Source organism: Carassius carassius, chromosome 1, assembly GCF_963082965.1.
Source record: "Carassius carassius chromosome 1, fCarCar2.1, whole genome shotgun sequence".
NCBI lineage: Eukaryota > Metazoa > Chordata > Actinopteri > Cypriniformes > Cyprinidae > Carassius > Carassius carassius.
This window is the reverse complement of record NC_081755.1, coordinates 47,909,282-47,927,475: the sequence shown is the minus strand read 5'-3', so window position 1 is coordinate 47,927,475 and position 18,194 is coordinate 47,909,282. Positions and strand designations below refer to the sequence as shown.

The 18,194-nt window shown below is 39.1% G+C and overlaps 1 protein-coding gene across 1 annotated transcript; it reads right to left on the bottom strand.

The window, feature by feature from the left end:
* Nucleotides 1-658: 658 nt before the first annotated feature.
* LOC132153272 (zinc-binding protein A33-like) lies at nucleotides 659-12,927 on the bottom strand. Its single transcript, XM_059562660.1, has 6 exons — nucleotides 12,367-12,927; nucleotides 4,877-4,972; nucleotides 4,443-4,673; nucleotides 4,330-4,352; nucleotides 4,134-4,252; nucleotides 659-1,287 (listed from the first exon to the last, which is right to left on the bottom strand). Exons 1-6 carry the CDS (start codon nucleotides 12,760-12,762, stop codon nucleotides 800-802), a joined length of 1,353 nt encoding a protein of 450 aa, XP_059418643.1. The 5' UTR covers nucleotides 12,763-12,927; the 3' UTR covers nucleotides 659-799.
* Nucleotides 12,928-18,194: the final 5,267 nt, after the last annotated feature.

Here is an 18,194-nt window from a genome sequence, read left to right as displayed (position 1 = left end):
ACCCTTTATCCTCCTATGAGCTGGTATTCACATAAATATTATCATGATATTCATATTCTTAAATCTATACGGATTATGAACTGAAACTACTCTGTGAAATATCTTTAATATGTTAAATATGATATAACTGCAACTATATTGTGACATATTATTACAATTTAAAATAACTGTTTTTAAATGCAATTTATTCCTGCAATCAAAACTGAGTTTTCAGCATGATTACTCCTATTTCACACAAAATACATTTCACCTTACATTTCACTGCTGGTCATATGCTCTCCATATAACCATGTATGTGCCAAATAAAAATCTTGAATCTTGAAATTACTCTTTGGACTTTGAATAAACTTTGAACCTTGAACCTTGAATTACACCGGGATGCGATACATAAACCTGCAGCTGACTGTATAGTGCAACCTTCGGGTTAATAAAATAAAATAAAAGTGAATAAAATGGTGGGCACTCATTGTAATGTTGGAAATAAAATAAAATAAAATTACATTAAAAAACAAAACTAAAATACAATCAAATAAAAAAAGAAAATAATTTTGTGCTGGAAATAAAATAAAATATTATTTCCCATCAAATCTGTTTCCTAATGAAATAAAATAAAAATAAAATAATTATCCAAATATGATAAAACAAAAATATACACTACACTAATCATGAGTCGATGTTGAAGTATGTACTGAATCAGGTATTAGTACATGGTTATTCATGTTCCATTATTGTAAAGTGGTGCCAAATAAATACTGAAATATGATGAAAACAGACACATCCAGACCAACAGGTGTAATGTTCACTTACTATTGATTGGTAAGATCTTAAGAGAGGAAGAAAATTCAAAAAATGGCAAGACAGTGTCAGTGAAGTTGGCTGTGAATGTGTGTAGATGTCTGTTAGTCACAGGATCAGAGAAAGAAACAATTCCTTTGTCATAGTCCAGATCCACTCTCACACGCTCAAGCTTCTGTTTAACATGAAAACCAGACCCCACAAACAGTCCATACAACACACACCAGACATCAGTCTTGAAGAAATCACGTCCCTTTCTTTTGTTTGATGCTGTAGTTACTCCAACACTCCAGTCTGAACTCTCTTTAACCTGCACATCCCAGCGGTGTTTTCCTGAGTTGAAACCCTCTGAACCAAAAACACAGCAATATTCGTCGAATCTCTCTGGATTATCTGGAAGCGGTTGTTTGCTCTGACTTCGTCTCACACTGGTCAGATCATCAGACAGGACGAGAAATGGATTTGCACTGTTTGGATCCAGAATCACAGGAGCTGAAGAGACACAATCAACAGATGCTTTTATTCTGATGTTCATATAAAGATCAAGAGTGAACACAACTTATTTGAACACAACAACACAGATTATTATGAATTATAACACAAATCCTATTGATCAAACACATCAAACATTTCCCTCTGATCACTGTCAGTGTTATCAGCTGCACACTAATTTTTATTATCAGTGTTTAATGGAATCAGATACAAACATCAATTGTAGGATTCAAACATTTGTGTCCATAAAGAGAAACTTATATTTTGGATAAGTTTAAATGAGAATCAATTAATCACATCTAAAATAAATCTCATGGCCCAGATAGAGACCTGGATCAAACCAGAGGATACTACTACACCTGCAGCAGTCTCCTATAATTTCTTATTTTCCCACTCCCCCGTTTGACTGGAAGAGGTGGAGGTTTTAGTTTGCTCTGGAGGTTAGAGTTTGATCTCTAATGACCCCCAGGACCACTGGGTCACCTTTTGGATGAATTAGATGTGCTGCTCTCAACCTTTTCTGGGGATGGTGGTACTCTAGTTATGCTTGGAGATTTCAACAGTCACCTAGATAAACCTCAATCTTCTGATTTGCACACTCTGCTTGCCTCTGTTGATCTCAAGAGAGTTTTAACTACTGCTACTAATAAATCAGTCAACCAACTGGACCTTATTTATACACGTCACTGCTCCACTAATCATGTGCTGGTTACTCCACTGCACACCTCGGATCACTTCCTCCTTACTCTTAACCTCAACATGGTTCCTGACACAACACACCCCTCCACATTTCATCTTTCGATGTAACCTATGCTCACTCTCACCCTCTCGGCTATCTGCAATGGTTTTATCTTAGCTTTCTTCCCCTAAAATGTAAGCATCTGTTGATGCTAACAGTGCTACTGATACTTTCTGCTCCACTCTTACATCTTGTTTAGACACTGTTTGCCCCTTGTCTTCCAGGCCAGTTCGTAACACCCCTTCTGCCCCTTGGTTATCTGATGTTCTACGTGAACACTGTTCTAAGCTTAGAGCTGCTGAAAGGGTGTGGCGCAAATCCAAAAATATTTCTGGTCTTAATGTGTATCAGTCACTCCTCTCTTCCTTCTCTGCTAATGTCTCCACTGTTCAAAGGACCTACTACCATAACAAAACTAACAATTCGTCTAACTCTCGCATGCTCTTTAAAACATTTTCCTCACTTCTTTATCCTCCTCCTCCCACTCCTGCTTCATCTCTAATGACCACTTTGCCATGTTTTTCATTAATAAAATTAAAAATATCAGTTCACAATTTTCCACAGCACAATCCATCAAGCACATCTCACCAGCAAACATATACTTGTTTACATCATTCTCTTCACTCTCTGAGGGATAAGTCTCCAAACTCATCCTTTCTAATCATCCTACTACTTGTCCGCTTGATCCTATTCAATCTCATTTTTTCAAGCCATTTCTCCTGCAGTTGTACCTACTGTACACTCACTCACATCATTAACATATCCCTCCAAACTCCACACCTCCACACTCAGCATTTAGACTTGCTCGTATAACCCAACTACTTAAGAAACCCACCCTCAACCCATCACTTTTAGAGAACTACAGACTACAGTTCATTGCAAAAACACTTAGCAAGTTGTGTTCAACCAAGTCTCTGCCTTTATCACACATAACAACCTCCTTGACAGCAACCAATTTGGCTTCAGAAGTGGACATTCAACTGAGACTGCCTTGCTCTCAGTTCTTGAAGTCCTAAGACTGGAAAGAGCTGAATCCAAATCTTCAGTACTTATCCTGCTTGATCTGTCCGCTGCTTTTGACACAGTTAACCACCAGATCCTCCTATCAACCCTACTGGCAAAAGGCATCTCAGGTACCACACTTCAGTGGTTTGAGTCTTACCTATCAGATAGGTCCTTCAAAGTATCTTGGAGAGGGGAGGTGTCCAAGTCACAACATCTAACTACTGGGGTGCCTCAGGGCTCAGTTCTTGGACCACTTCTCTTCTCAGTCTACATGGCATTATTAGGTTCTGTCATTCAGAAACATGGCTTTTCATACCACTGCTATGCTGATGACACTCAACTCTACCTCTCATTCCATCCTGATGATCCGACGGTAGCTATTCGCATCTCAGCTCGACGGTAGCTATTCGCATCTCAGCTTGTCTAACAAACATTTCTTCCTGGATGATGGATGCCAAGACAGAACTGCTTGTGGTTCCAGCAAACCCATCACAATTTCACCAACCAGTTAGGCTCATCAACCATAACTTCTTCAAAAACAGCCAGAAACCTTGGAGTTATGATTGATGATCAGCTGACTTTCTCAGACCACATTGCTAAAACTGTCTGGTCCTGCAGATTTGCTTCATTCAACATCAAGAAAATCAGGCCCTTTCTTTCGGAACATGCTGCACAACTCCTTGTTCAAGCTCTTGTTCTGTCCAGGCTGGACTATTGCAATGCTCTCTTGGCAGGTCTTCCAGCCAGTTCTATCAAACCTTTACAATTAAAACAGAACGCGACAGCAAGATTAATTTTTAATGAGCCAAAAAAATGCACGTCACATGTCTGTTTATCAATTTGATTTAGTTCACAATATTATATTTGTGGTTCAGTGTTTCAGTCAGAAGAATTACAAATGGAGCCTCCAGTTTCTTTTCACTTTTACACTGCTGAGTCAGTTCTGGACTTGAAGTAGAAGAAAAGAGAAACATTCTCAAAAAAAGCTCATTACATACTTGAAGAAGTTTGATCTTCACTCACTACCATCTGAAAAAAAAATCTAGTACTTTTGTGCCATGAAAACTGTATGTGTAAGAGCACAGATCGTCTACAGACTCACTGTTTTGGACAATTTTTTGCATCTTCTTCCAGACCCTGAAGGACAGGTTTCCCAGGTATCTTGGCACATTAATCAATGCTCCAGAAGGTGTCTGTGGATCCGGCTGTGAGATCTGGACTCTGGAAGAACATTCAGGATTAGAAATGACCCTTGACTTCAGAAGCAGAGAGACCAGAGACACCAGCAGATCACTCACCTTTCCATTGAGACTGGAAACTCCTGCCGAACAAACACACCATTGATCATCAACAACTCAATCAATCAATCAATCAATCAATCAATCAATTTATCCATGATCTGAAGTCAAACCTTTAGAAAACAGACATCACTGGCTCTCATCCTCTCCTCCGTGTCTTTGATTGTCTGTGAAAGAGCTGAGATGTGTCTGTTGATCTCCTCCAGCTTCTCCTTCATCATCTGCTTCTTCTGCTCCTCTTCCTTCTTCAGTGCAATGATTGTAGCTGATTCTTCATGTCTGAGAAACTGATGAAGTTTCTCAAACTGCAGTTTAATCTGAAGCTCTGTGTGCTCACCTTGAGACTGAAATCAAACCACATTCACTTCAATCATCTTAATCATTAATATATGTGATACACTCAGATAATGGCATAGAACAGAACTAGAAACAAATAGCTGCTTATTTACATCATTTACTAGAAATTATTATACACAAAATATCAGTCACAATTGCATATAGTGATCCAACATCTGTAATTAAAAATGAAACCTGACTGTTACCTCACCTTAATGTATTGAACTGTTTTTTCAAACTCTCCTTTCATTTTTTCATTGTGTTTATGTTTATCTTGTAAAGGCTTCAGTGCTTTACTGAGTTCTTCCTAGAATTAAACACAACACACAAAACACCAGCTGCTTGGAGGATACAGTGCCATGGAAAAGTATTTTATTCCACAAACTATGTTTAGTCATAAATCGAAATCTAGCATAAAACAAAGGCAACCAAAAGTTACTATTAAATACAGTTTGTAAATGACAATATCATTTATTGAACTTAAAAAGTTTTAAAAAAATGTATTTGCCCCAATATTTTTTAATTCAAAAAATAAATGTTATCTCAGTTTATAATGGTATTCAAACAAAATCAGTCCTCATCATCACTGCCAAACCTGTTCAATCAAATCAACACTTAAACATAACTTTTTCATAAGCATGAGGTTGACTAAAATGTATTAAACAGTAACACAATGTCAAAGGTGAAAGAAACTCCAGAAATGATGAGGAAGAAGGTGATAGAAATCAGTCTGTGAAGGGTTACAAAGCTCTTGGCCAGAAATAAAACAAATTCTAATTTAACAAAAAATAAAGCATCAACAGTTACAGATGGTTCCCAGCAACATATCAGTAATGGCTTCATGAATTTCTTTACTTGCAAGATTGATAATATCAGAGACAAAATAATAACCATGCAACCGCCTGCTATCATATAGTGTATCATGCCAGTTACTGTTAGTACTGTATCTCTGATGGAACAATTTAATTCCTCCCTTACTTTAGGAGAGGAAGAACTTTCTGAACTTGTAAAGTCATTTAAATCAACAACATTTATGTTAGACCCTATACCTACCAAACTATAAAAATAGATTTTTCCGTATTCATAGAACCTCCTTTTATAACTTTATAAACTCTTTATTGTTATTACGACATGTACCAAAAACCTTGAGGCTAGCCTCTTATCATCTGATCATGATTGTTTCTCTGTATCAGTGATCCCTCTAAGCTGTGTGCGCCAAGAAACAATGTGCCGCACACACAAAAAATGACGCCCCTCAGGAACCTGATGATCAGATTGTGCTTTCCCAGAGAATCTACAGGATCATGATGACAATTGCGACAACATACACTTTTAGGATGGAGGGAGACTACCTTCGCTCCAACCCCTCTTGAAGAAAGATAAACACATCCCTGATTGGGCATCTCTAGGGGTCTTTCCAGTGAGAAGAGCCCCATTCAGTGAACAGGTTTCACTTCAAGGTATAGGCACACCTCTTAGAGGGTGCTCTTGCCGAAGTGATGGTATCTACCACCTCCTGGGGTTGATCACCTAAGACCTCCATGTCCCATTTAGAGACCAAACATGGAGGTTCCAGAGATCCAGACATGGGTGTCAAAGGTTGCCCCGTCTGTGAGAAGTAGGCTCTTCCTCAGAGGAATAAACCATGGAGGGGCTGTCATGAATAGCATTAGTTGTGGGAACCAGGTCTGGTTGGGCCAGTAAGGTGCAACTAGCAGGACCTGCTCCTCCTAGACCACCTTGATGGTTGATGTACACAATGGTTGTAGTGTTGTCCGTACCGACCAATACATGCTTGCCTCGTAGCGGCCCAGTGCAAGGCGTACTGCAAGAAACTCAATGCAAGTGATATGTCAATGCAGATGGGGACCCGTCATCATACCCCAAGCTGCATGCCCATTATACGTGGCACCCCAACATGTGGTGGAGGCATCCGTGAACACAACAGCATGCATGGACACCTGTACTAGGGGAACTCCTGCCCGTAGAAATGTAGGGTCTGACTACAGGCTGAAAGCTTGGCGACAGGCCGGAGGGATTTTCACTTGATGTTTGCCACATTGCTACGCCCATCTTGGGACTCGACCATGAAGCCAGTGCTGAAGCAGCCTCATTTTAAGCGGTCCGAGCGGCTTCACTGTGGCTGCGGATGCCATATTTCACAGGATCCTCTGAAATAATTTCAGTGGGGCTGCTGTGATAGTTTGCTCTTTTTCCAGTTGACCAAGGTCCCAGCTGGCTGAGGCGACTGAGCACCATGTCCCTATGTTTCCACAACTGATCCCGTGACTGAGCCAGAATAAGCCCTTCGTCGAGATTGTTGAGAATGCGAATGCCATGTTCTCTCATGGGAATAAGGGTAGTCTCTGCAACCTTCATGAAGACATAGGGTGACAAGGACAGCCCGAAGAGCAGGACCTTGTACTTATATGTCCATCCCTCAAATGCAAAGTGGAGAAATGGCCTGTGCCGAGGGAGAATCAAGACATGAATGTACGCTTCATGTCGATTGCTGCAAATCAATCTTGGGGAGTGATGCATTTGAAAATGTGTTCCTGCATCAACATTTTGAACAGTAGCTTGTGAAGAGCCTGGCTCAAAACTCAAAGGTCCAAGATTGGTCGTAACCATAGTGTGAACTACGGGGGAGCTAAGGGGAGCTCGGCTCCCCTTAACCACTTGAGCTGTTATTTTGATTTTTTGAGAATTAGGCATATGCAATATTGGACCCACCGGTGGGTCCCCAGAGTTGATGTGGTTAATAAGACATGGGCTCCCCTGAAAACGGGAAATGTGAAATTTTGGGGGGTCTCAAAAAATATTGACAATGTGAATATTTTGAAGTGCAATTTCAGTTGTGTAATGGGATCATGATGGATTATTAAGTGTAAAGTAGCAGAAATATTATTCAATCATGCATGACGGCGATTAAAACCTAATTTACTTCAATAAAGATTGCTATACATGCTGTTCTTGTAATGAGCATCAAGGTGTGGGGGCGCTGCGCTGCAAATTCCACATATGTTAGTACGTCATAGATTCGTAGAAAATAAACGTTGGAGGCCATTTATCGCATACAAAGTCCTTAATTCATTCTGCAGTTATAGCATCATAGCCATGGCAAAAAGAAAACAAGGCAGTTTAATTAATTTTGGTTTTTTTAAGAAATTGTGTAGTGATGACGTTAATAGCACGACTGATTCACCTGCTGCAAACACTGTTAGAGGCCGTTCACATATCGCGCCTAAAAACGCGTGGAAAACGCTAGGCGTGCCGCTTTCTCCTTCTTTCCAAAGCGATCGGGCAGTTGCGCTCCTGAGGCATCCATGAAGACGCAGAAATTTCAGCAATGGATAAATTGATTTGCAGCACTAAAAATCACTTGCAGTAGCTCTGCTACTAAATTTATTTCAAAATGGCAATCCATATACAGCTATGATCAGCTGTTCCTTCATCTTGGCTGAGCTTCCAACGTTTTTACGGGAAAGGATGAAGCTGATTGGTTGGTTCTTGTCACGCGGTGCGCTTGCGGCTCTCTGTTTGTTAAGGATGGAAGCTTGGGGTGCATCGCTTGTAGGGACACAAAAACCTTTTTCTGTCTGAAAATTACCTGGCATGCACTTGTCTGAGGAGTGGATTAATGGGGAAATAAGCAGCGCTGCTCAGAACAAGTTGTGAAAAAATATATATAAACACAGGGACAGCATTGCACACAAGAGGGCCATTGAAGTGGCATTGACTAAGCAAAAGGCGATTCTGCGAAATAAAGTAAATGAGGTGAATTCTAAATTAATGGAGGAGACCGCAACGTCATTCAGGTCCGCCCATATGGTGGCTAAGGAAAGCTGTCTTCTTGACCTATCAATTTGTGTCGATAAAGTATAATAGTGCATATACAGTTGTAGCTGTTATGTATCTTTGTAAGTCATTGTAAGTCCTTTTTTGAGGCACTCGTATCGATAATGTATAATAGTGCATACACTTGTAGCTGTTGTAAGTCCTTATTTGAGGCACGAGCAAGAACCCCCCCCACCCCCCACCCCCCAAAAAAAAGTTGTCTCCCCCAAAGGACATGGTATAGTTCGAACACTGGTCGTAACCCACCACCTTTCTTGGGTATAATGAAAAAAGGGATGTAAAACCCTGACCTCATGGAGGAACCAGCTCTATTGCGTCCTTTGCTAGCAGGACTGCGATTTCTGGCCGTGAGACAGAATCACCGCTGGTCAGCACAGAGGTGAACTGGATGGCCCTGAATTTTGGGGGACGCCAGGCAAACTTAATCGCATAGCTTAGTCTGACAAGCAAAATGAGCCATCAAGATGGACTGGGGAGTGCAATCCAGGCTCCCAGAGACCGTAAAAGAGGGACCAGAGGAACCACAGACATACCTAGGGTGAGGCAGCTCGGTGGAGGACAGGGACCCGACTCGGAAAGCATAGCATGCTGAAGGTTGGTCTGGGTGTGCAGTGCAACACCTTCCTGTCTCCAGGGTTAGGCAGGGGGCACGGGAGGAGGCATGGCAAGTTAGACCTTTAGTAATAGATACTTCTGCATTATGTGCTCTTTACAGGTGCAGAAATTAAAGCTCCTGAGCAAAGAACTCACTGGACATGCTGCACAATGAGCAATGAACAATGAACAACCAAGAACAATATTTGCTGATTACTAAAAAAAATATATTAATACTAACAGTTAGGTAATAATTATTAAAATAATTTTACCAAGTACAAAATGTTTGATTCCAAAACTTTGCCATTCACCAATGTGTTTTTCAACAAAATGCCTCATTCATTCAGGGAAATGCATGGATAATTTAGCAAAATGTGTTAAATATATTATATAAAAGCTGTTTTTTTTTTGCTGTACTTGCATGGTTTTGTAAATACATTTTTCTCATGCCAGCTTGGTAAAGCTAGTTATTTAATTAAAATTGGTTTCATAATTAGATGTTTATAGATTTGTTACGGCATGTTATTTATAATCTATATATTTAAAAATGAAAGTAAACGTTTTGTCTAGGAAATATTTAGTAACAACAGTTTAGTAATTAACAGTACAGTAGATATAAAAATGTAATTAGGGTAAGCCTGGATAAGGCAGTGTCGGTAAGTTATGGCTGTCAAATCTGGTCCAGTTGATTCGGCCCAGAATCTGAAAGTGAGAAAACAGGAATCCAGGCCGGGTGTGGCAGATGGATCCGGGCAGATGGACAAGTCTCTAGCAGGTGAAAATTTTACTGAAAATGACCTGAGTGTAAGGAGAGGGATTGTGTAGGAGGTAAAGTTAGATGTAAATAGCCTATCAGCAAACATCAAATTGGCAAGTTTTCACAAGACTTTAGTGGAGTCAGCAGTTTGATTGCCCATTTAAATAAGGTTAAAATCCTAAAGTATCTTTAAAAAAAAACATTGTTTTTCTTTGTTGGTGAGTTGTTATTTTGGTTTCCGATAAGCGAGGAGATGCTACTCAAGGTCCTAAAGATGGCGGCCACAACAAAAAAAAGTCACGTGTCTGAAACCCATCCTTGGTTGAAGACGAATGTACATCAGTATGACTGCACTGCTGCTTTGTTCTTTGTGTTTGTTGGGTAACAGTTTAACTTTTATTGTGATATGAATGTCTCAAAGTTTATACCAGTTAACCATGTGATTTTTTTATGAGTAGGAACTCTTAAAGGAGGGGGGGGGGGTTATACTTTTAGTGTCCACTTGGAGTATTGTGGTGGTTGGCCAATTGTTTTGCTTTCACAATTGTGTGTGTGTCCCAAATAGCACCCACCCCCTCCGCATGACCACTCCTTGCCACACTTGTAATCGAACCTTATTCTGAATTGGATTCTCATTCTTCATGTAATTGACATGATAAATCTTTACCTGACAAATAAAATGTTATATTTGATTTATTCTGAACATTATTTCTACTAGATTTAAGTGCAGTCTGGTGTTTCTGCCCCTCCTGGGCAAGTGAGTTTCTGTGCAACTCCAGGTCCCTAATAAACAAATAATTTAAAGTGTGAGCTATTCAGGATTGTCAAATGTCTAAATTAAAACATAAATGATATTTGTGATCAGTTTTTAACTAGAAATACAGCCTAAATTTTATAATAACTTGAAACTGGAATCAGATTACACATGGAGCTAGACTAAAATTGAAACTAAATCTTGAGAAATTAAGTATACAACAAAACTCCCTTAAAAGGGACATTAGGCTGCATTAATTAGAGCATCTGGAATCAGGGACATTTCCCAATAACAATGTCCCTTGTTACATTGTCCCTTGGTAGTATCCACACAATTATATTCCTTCTTAGAGAAAATTGTTATCTGTGAGGATTTCCAGTCAGAATTTAGACCGTATCATAGTACTGAAACCGCTCTCCTTAGATATCGATCACAAGTGCAGTATGGAGTACCTCAAGGCTCAGTACTAGGGCCAATACTTTTCACGCTATACATGTTACCCTTGGGAGATATCATCAGGAAGCACGGTGTTAACTTTCACTGTTATGCTGATGATACTCAACTCTATATTAATTCTATATAATTCGGATAAACCAATTAAAAAAATTAATGGAATGCATAGTCAATATAAAAACCTGGATATGTAATTTCTTACTGCTAAATTCTGAAAAAAGAGATGTTAATTATAGGACCTAAAAACTCTGCATGTAATAACCTAGAACTTTAAGACTTGATGGCTGCTCTGTCAATTCTTCATCATCAGTTAGGAACCTAAGTGTGCTATTTGATAGCAATCTTTCCTTTGAAAGCCACGTTTCTAGCATTTGTAAAACTGCATTTTTTCATCTCAAAAATATATCTAAATTACGACCTATGCTCTCAATGTCAAATGCAGAAATATTAATTCACAGTTAAGACCTTGTCTCAGACGACCACAAGAAACTGATGATTCTTCTGCACAATCTGACTTTGCTGCAGCCTGGAATTGAACTGCTGGTTTCTTCTGGTCAGAGGAGAACCGGCCCCCCCCAACTGAGCCTGGTTTCTCCCAAGGTTTTTTTCTCCATTCTGTCACCAATGGAGTTTCGGCTCCTTGCCGCTGTCACCTCTGGCTTGCTTAGTTGGGGACCCTTCATTTCCAGTGATTTCTTTGACTTGATTGCACAGATATTATTTAAACTGAACTGAGCTGGATGACGACATTACTGAATTCAATGATGTACTGCCTTTTTGCTTTATTCATTCATTTCATTTAGCTGAGCTTTTATCCAAAGCAACTTACAATTGCTGTATATGTCAGAGGTTGCACACCTCTGGAGCAACTAGGGGTTAATTGTCTTGCTCAGGGACACATTGGTGTCTCACAGTGGATTTGAACCCGGGTCTATCACACCAAAGGCATGTGTCTTATCCACTGCGCCAACACCACCCATTGACACACTATTTTCCTATTTTGTGCTTTTAAGTTGCTTTGTTACAATCTGTATTGTTAAAGCGCTAAATAAACAAAGATGTACACAAAAACAAGAAATATCCATATGGTCATCTGGAGGAGCACTGAATCAAATGGCTGGCCCCCATGAGAAGTAACGGCAAATACTTTTTCTACAGTACATTATGCATTATATGAAGGTAAGTTAAAATGCAGAGAGAAATACTGAGTGAATTAATTCGATGATAACTGTGTTTAATTACTTACTGTTCTTTCCATATGACAAAAAAGAGGCACTGGTCTTACCTTATATGATGGAACAACTTCACTGATGGGTCTGAATTTGTGATTGTCATGTTGTTGTGAATCTTTACACAGTAAACACCCTGGCTGTTTGTCCTCCAGACAGAAGAGATTGAGTTTCTCTCTGTGTAAACTACAGATCTCCTCAGATCCTGATGTACGCCTTTCCTTTCTTTCATTCAGAAATGACTCACACAAGTTTTTTAATGCAAGATTAAGAGGAGGATGTTGATTTGAGGATCTTCTCCTGCATACAGGACACTCCTGAATTTTCTTGATTCTCCAAAACTGTTGAAGACACTCTTTACAGACACTGTGACTACATGATAAAAGAACAGGATCCTTAAAGATTTCACAGCACACAGGACAAATATATTCGTTTTGAGATTGTGAAGCCATTTTCACTCTTTGAGCTCCGGCAATCTGAACTTTACTTTCACTTTCTGAAATACGGTTTTAAAAATAAATCCCCATAAGAATCACAAAGATCTGTTGTCTGTTTAGAAACAAACTCCTCATAAATCCTAGAAAGTGTTTCTGTTCCTTCTCCACTGATCGCTGATTCCTTTTTGCTTTTGAGATATTATCAAATAACGAGTCAGCCTCAACAAGTTTTTAATCACCTTTGGCGTGTTAAAATTGGTTAAAGATCAACATCAGGATATATTTAGGTTAAACATTAACAAAATGCACTCAAATTTAACTTGCATTGAAACTTTCTCAAGTATAATGTGAGAAAACCTTAAATCAAACACAAAAGAACAGTGAAAAGCACAAACATTGAAATTGAAAAAACAACAGACAATTTGTTTGTACAGTGTGTGCAATTTTTTTTCCCGCACATTTTAATAATTCCAATTCGCATCAATCTTAACTACTATTAATTTTACATATGATTTATAAGTTATATATGAATGTTAGGTCAATGATTAAATCACCCATTCACAAGGACAGCCACTTGCTTAGTTCCTGAATGAATCAGCTATTTGAACAAATCGATTGAATGAATGAATCTTTTACAAATTCACTTGACTTGGCCCCACATACTGGCCCGTTTATTTTCATTTTTAAATATCATATAAATTGAAATGCATTCATGCCAGTCTCTTAAAACCTGAAACACCAAGTTGAGCTAAAAGAAAAGTCACCTCTGTTAGCAGGTGAAAAAAGCTTTAAAACTGATCACAGAGTATAGTATCGTCCAGCAGGCCGTACTTAAAGACACTGCGGGCCACCAGTTGCTAATCACTGATCAAAACTAACTCAAAAATCTCTATTAGAATAGAGCAGCATTGATCTATGTTACATTCATATTTAACATTTAAATTAATATACACAAAACTTCTCAACCAAAACGGATCTGAACTGAGCTAAATTTTATTATAAATAATTTGACCACATACACAAATGTAATATATAGTGCTCTTTGGATTGTATCTCTCATACGCATGATACAGGTTACAATGTTGGTTTTTGTTTTGGCATTTATGTAAAATTTCAACCAACAACAAAAAGACAGTTTATTAAGTGTTATATTATAAAAAGGCATACAGTATATCATGACCTGGATACCCTAATGGTACCTAAGAAGTGTTCATACAGTCATGAAATGAACAGTCTTAACACAAAGTAGTTTAGCGGTTCATTTTGCCGCTGCTAGTAGATATTGATATTACTCCCATGCGGCAAAAAGCATCTTTCTCTCTGTTAGGTTGTTAGGATAATGCCACATCCACAAAGGAAAGCAAATCTCTCACATTTGTCTCTTTTAAAACTTTAGAAGAGATCTCAGCATCACATACTATACTCAGATTTTTCTCTTGAGTTTAAGCCTCCAGTGAAGCGTGTAGGCCAGGGGTGTCAAACTGAGTTCCTGGAGGACAGCACCCTCCTGTTTACAAACCATGTAGGCTAGTTTTAAGTACTGAAGTCCTCAAGGTTAATAACCAGACGCTAAATTTAAACCTAGAAACAGGTGCAGATTGTAATGTCATTTCACTTAAAGATCTGGATGCTTTGAAGCCTGACAGAAATGACATGAAATATCACGATGTAAACTGGTGACATATTCACGCCACAAAATGTCACCATTGGTCATCAATGCCTTAAACGGCAATGCAAAGACAAGCTTATGCTCAAGCCATAGAGCAAAATACATGTGCACCACCTCGGATTGAAAAAAAAACACCTTTCTATGTTGCTGGAGTCCATCATTTCAGAACGCCGTGTGCTGAGCGTGACAATGAAAAAGAGTGCAAACATCAAACATGTCTACTGCGTGTTTAGGGAGAAAAACAATGGAAAAGAAGTGCAGTGGAGTGGAAAAAATGAGTTCCCTATGAACGGCTCATAAAAAAACAAAAAAAACAATAAAGCAGCAAAATGATGGCATCATTGACTACGTTTACACGCTGTTAAAATTTGGGTTATGGTCGGGTTAAGGTCACTATTTGGGTTTCTGAAACATTCAGGATAACCCGTTTACATGCGTGAGCAGAGAGAGTTACTCCTGTATGCATGGAATGTGTAATCAGTCGCCAATCCCGATGTAAACGGCGACGCACGGTTAGCGTCTGGACGTACGGACAACAAGACGCAATATGCGTCATTTCCGATTCTTCTTCCTGTATCCAAAGACAACAACAACAACAGCAGCAGCAGGCGGATAATGAATAGTTTGGGGCAGATAGCAATAGTCTTTGTTTGCGCTTTGGCGCTGGTACTGATCCACCAGCAGCACTTGACACTACTGTGCCTCTCTATACTGCACGCGGGGTTTTTTTATGCGCCGTCTCTACTCAAAAGACCAAGATTCCTTGCGAATGGAACATGCGCAGAACACACATTTTGATAGGGATATGCCGAAACGCGTTTACAAGACCAAATATTCGGGTTAGAAAAGGGGTACCCCAGGTATAATATCCCGGTTTTTAAAAAAAATTCACTTGACAAGTTACATTTCAAGTGAATTACCCTGACGCTTAAAGGTACAGGTTGTAAGACCTGCCACTTTGATGACGCTAAGAAGGAGCGTGGAATGATGGGATTTCTTGTTTTCTATCCAATCGCTGACGGCCATCAATCAGACGGAAAGATAAATCATGGATTTAACGCGAGTTCAACGATTTGCGCGAGTAGATTACATACAAAGTCAATGCAAAGACGATCAGGCTATAGATCAGACGCGTCCTCGCGCAGGTCAAAAGACGCGATCAGGTGCACTGCACAAGATCCCCGGCCCTATGCATAGGCAGTCCTAATGGGCAACCCCCCCCGAAAATATATATTCCAGACTTTTCAAGGGCCCTCTCTTCCTTTGGGGCCCTGGTAATCAGTACTGGTTTTACCCCCAGTCCGGTGCCCCTGGACGCGATGCTTCGCGTTTGGTGTATATGCCCCACAATACTAATCTTGTTGATCGTTATCATAGCATACGTTTTCTGTAAAGATACGAATCAAAACAACTCACCTGTCGAGTAAAACACAAGCGAGATCGGCATCTCTTTCTAGTTGAAGTTTGTCGTGAAGCTACTTCCGCATTTGTCCACGACACTGTTATCATGTGTTTTCTACGTCAGTAAAGGCGGTAACAAAGGGTAACTAACGTCATTGACAGGCGACTGCACTGCCCTGTGTCACTGTTTAGAATGGGAATTTTCTCATGATTTACAAGTAGTTGAAAACATTAGAGATATTGTTAGTAATCAGCTAGACAAAATATATAACACTAGCCTAGTGGTTTTTGAATATTTTACTGCAAATATCTTAAAATTTGTACCTTTAATAGAAACTGGAACAAAACAGAGAGGAAACAAATAATCTCTGTTTGGCACTAATAGTTTTTTTTTCATGTCCTTTATTCATTTAACTGTGTTATATTGACATAGCATGGCATTATTCAGGTAAATAAGTCAGGTAAAACTGGAAAATCAAACAAAGAAAACATCAATGTTTTTAGACAACAAACAATATTACACAACATCTATTATTAAATAGGTTCTATGTATTTTATCGTCATTCTGTAGTCTACATGTTTGCACATGAGAAAAAAAATATGTACGCAGGTCCAGCAGCACTAGCCTATATACAGAATAAATAAGGAATATACGAATATGCATACAATAAGTTACAAATAATTGAATAGATAAGGTTTCACAGACAAGGCTTAGACGTAGTCCCAGACTAAAATGAATGTCTGGGATGTTTTAACTGAAAGAAACTTGCACTGACTGATCTTAAAATATGCCAGTTCTGTTGTTTTGTCTCAAGATGCACATCAGTAGTGTTTTTATAAGGCACATTTATTATTAGTTAATTAATGAAAAGGTGTGTGAAATTATTTAAATATACAACCATGTTACATTTTAGCTGCTAAATATGCAAGCCCTGATAATACAATGCAATGAAATGCAAGCACAGTTAATGCTATGCATTTTCCCCCAATTAGTGCGGTTCAACATGCAGTTTTTTTAAATCCATGTGTCATAATTGTTCTTCCCTAGATGGCGCTGTGTCGCGGTGAGAGAGTGAACAGAGGAGTGGTGTGTGCAGAACACACGGCTTCAGTTCTGAGCGTCTCAGGTGTTCACGCCTGCCAAACAAACACAGGGGCGGAAATAACTGGGATTACTGGGATTTTTGCGGGCTACCGGTGGAAAGAGGCAGAGCAAGACGGCTCCCTGTGACACCATCAGCTGAAGTGTGTGTGTGTGTGACAAATATGTATATATTTGCATCATTTGTGTCTTTAAAGAGTTGTCTGTTCTTTTTTTCTTTATTATGAAATCACCAGGAACACAAAGATTGCACCTCTAATAACATAACAATTTTGGACCTTCTTATTTGTCAATGACCCCTGAATGGAGTCGTGATAATAATCATCAGACCCTCACAGGTCACGTGACTGTCTCTGCAGAAACTGTTTCCGGCGGTGTCAGGTGTGTGTTTGGGGAGTCAACACAGCACTTCCTGTTCTTGGTTAAAAATAACCCAGAGACTAAAATTCCTCTCTCTCTCTTTTTATCTTGGTTCGTCTCTGCTAAACTGAGCAAGACGGTCCAGCAGAGTGTTACACAACCTCCAAAATAAAGGCTCCTCGGTGGTCCTGTACGGTCAGGAGAGCCCTCTTCATGTTAACAACAATATCTGTCTTCGTAGGGATCTTGAGCTGTGATCTGGATGTGTGATAAACCTCAAACCTCTTGGTATTTCACCTCAGACTCACCAGTTTTGGTTCTTTAAAGCTCCAGCACACAGATTTTTGTCTAATTAATAAACATCTCTAAATAAATAATTTAACATATATCTTGAAACATTAAATAAGGAGAATTAATTTCAGTATTTAAGCTTTTTTTTCTACACAAGTTTTAGAGAGAAAAATTGAAGTTATATGCATTTAGGAACAAGTAATTACAATAAATACATTTATAAGACTTATATACGGATGCGCACTTTAAGTACTGAATATAAAACTGTATAAATATTAATATGTATTCACATAATATCTACTTCAAGTATCTGTAAGTAATAATTACTTTGTACAGAGAAATAATTATGGTGCTGAGTGGATTTGTGTTTATATGACTGACACTAAACTACCTGTGTGGGAACATTTCAGAAACTTTCTTTCCAGTTAATGACTTTCCTTCTGTCTCTCTGTGTTTGTACCCTTGCTCAGTCTTTCCTCGGGTTCTTACACTCAGCCTCTGGCCTCCATCTCTCACTATTTTTCCACAGACGTGTTTTTGATCTGGTCCTCACACTCCTCCACCCACACCTTTTTTCACATCACTCCATCCATCTCCTCCATGTGCAGCGTGTTTGTCATGCTG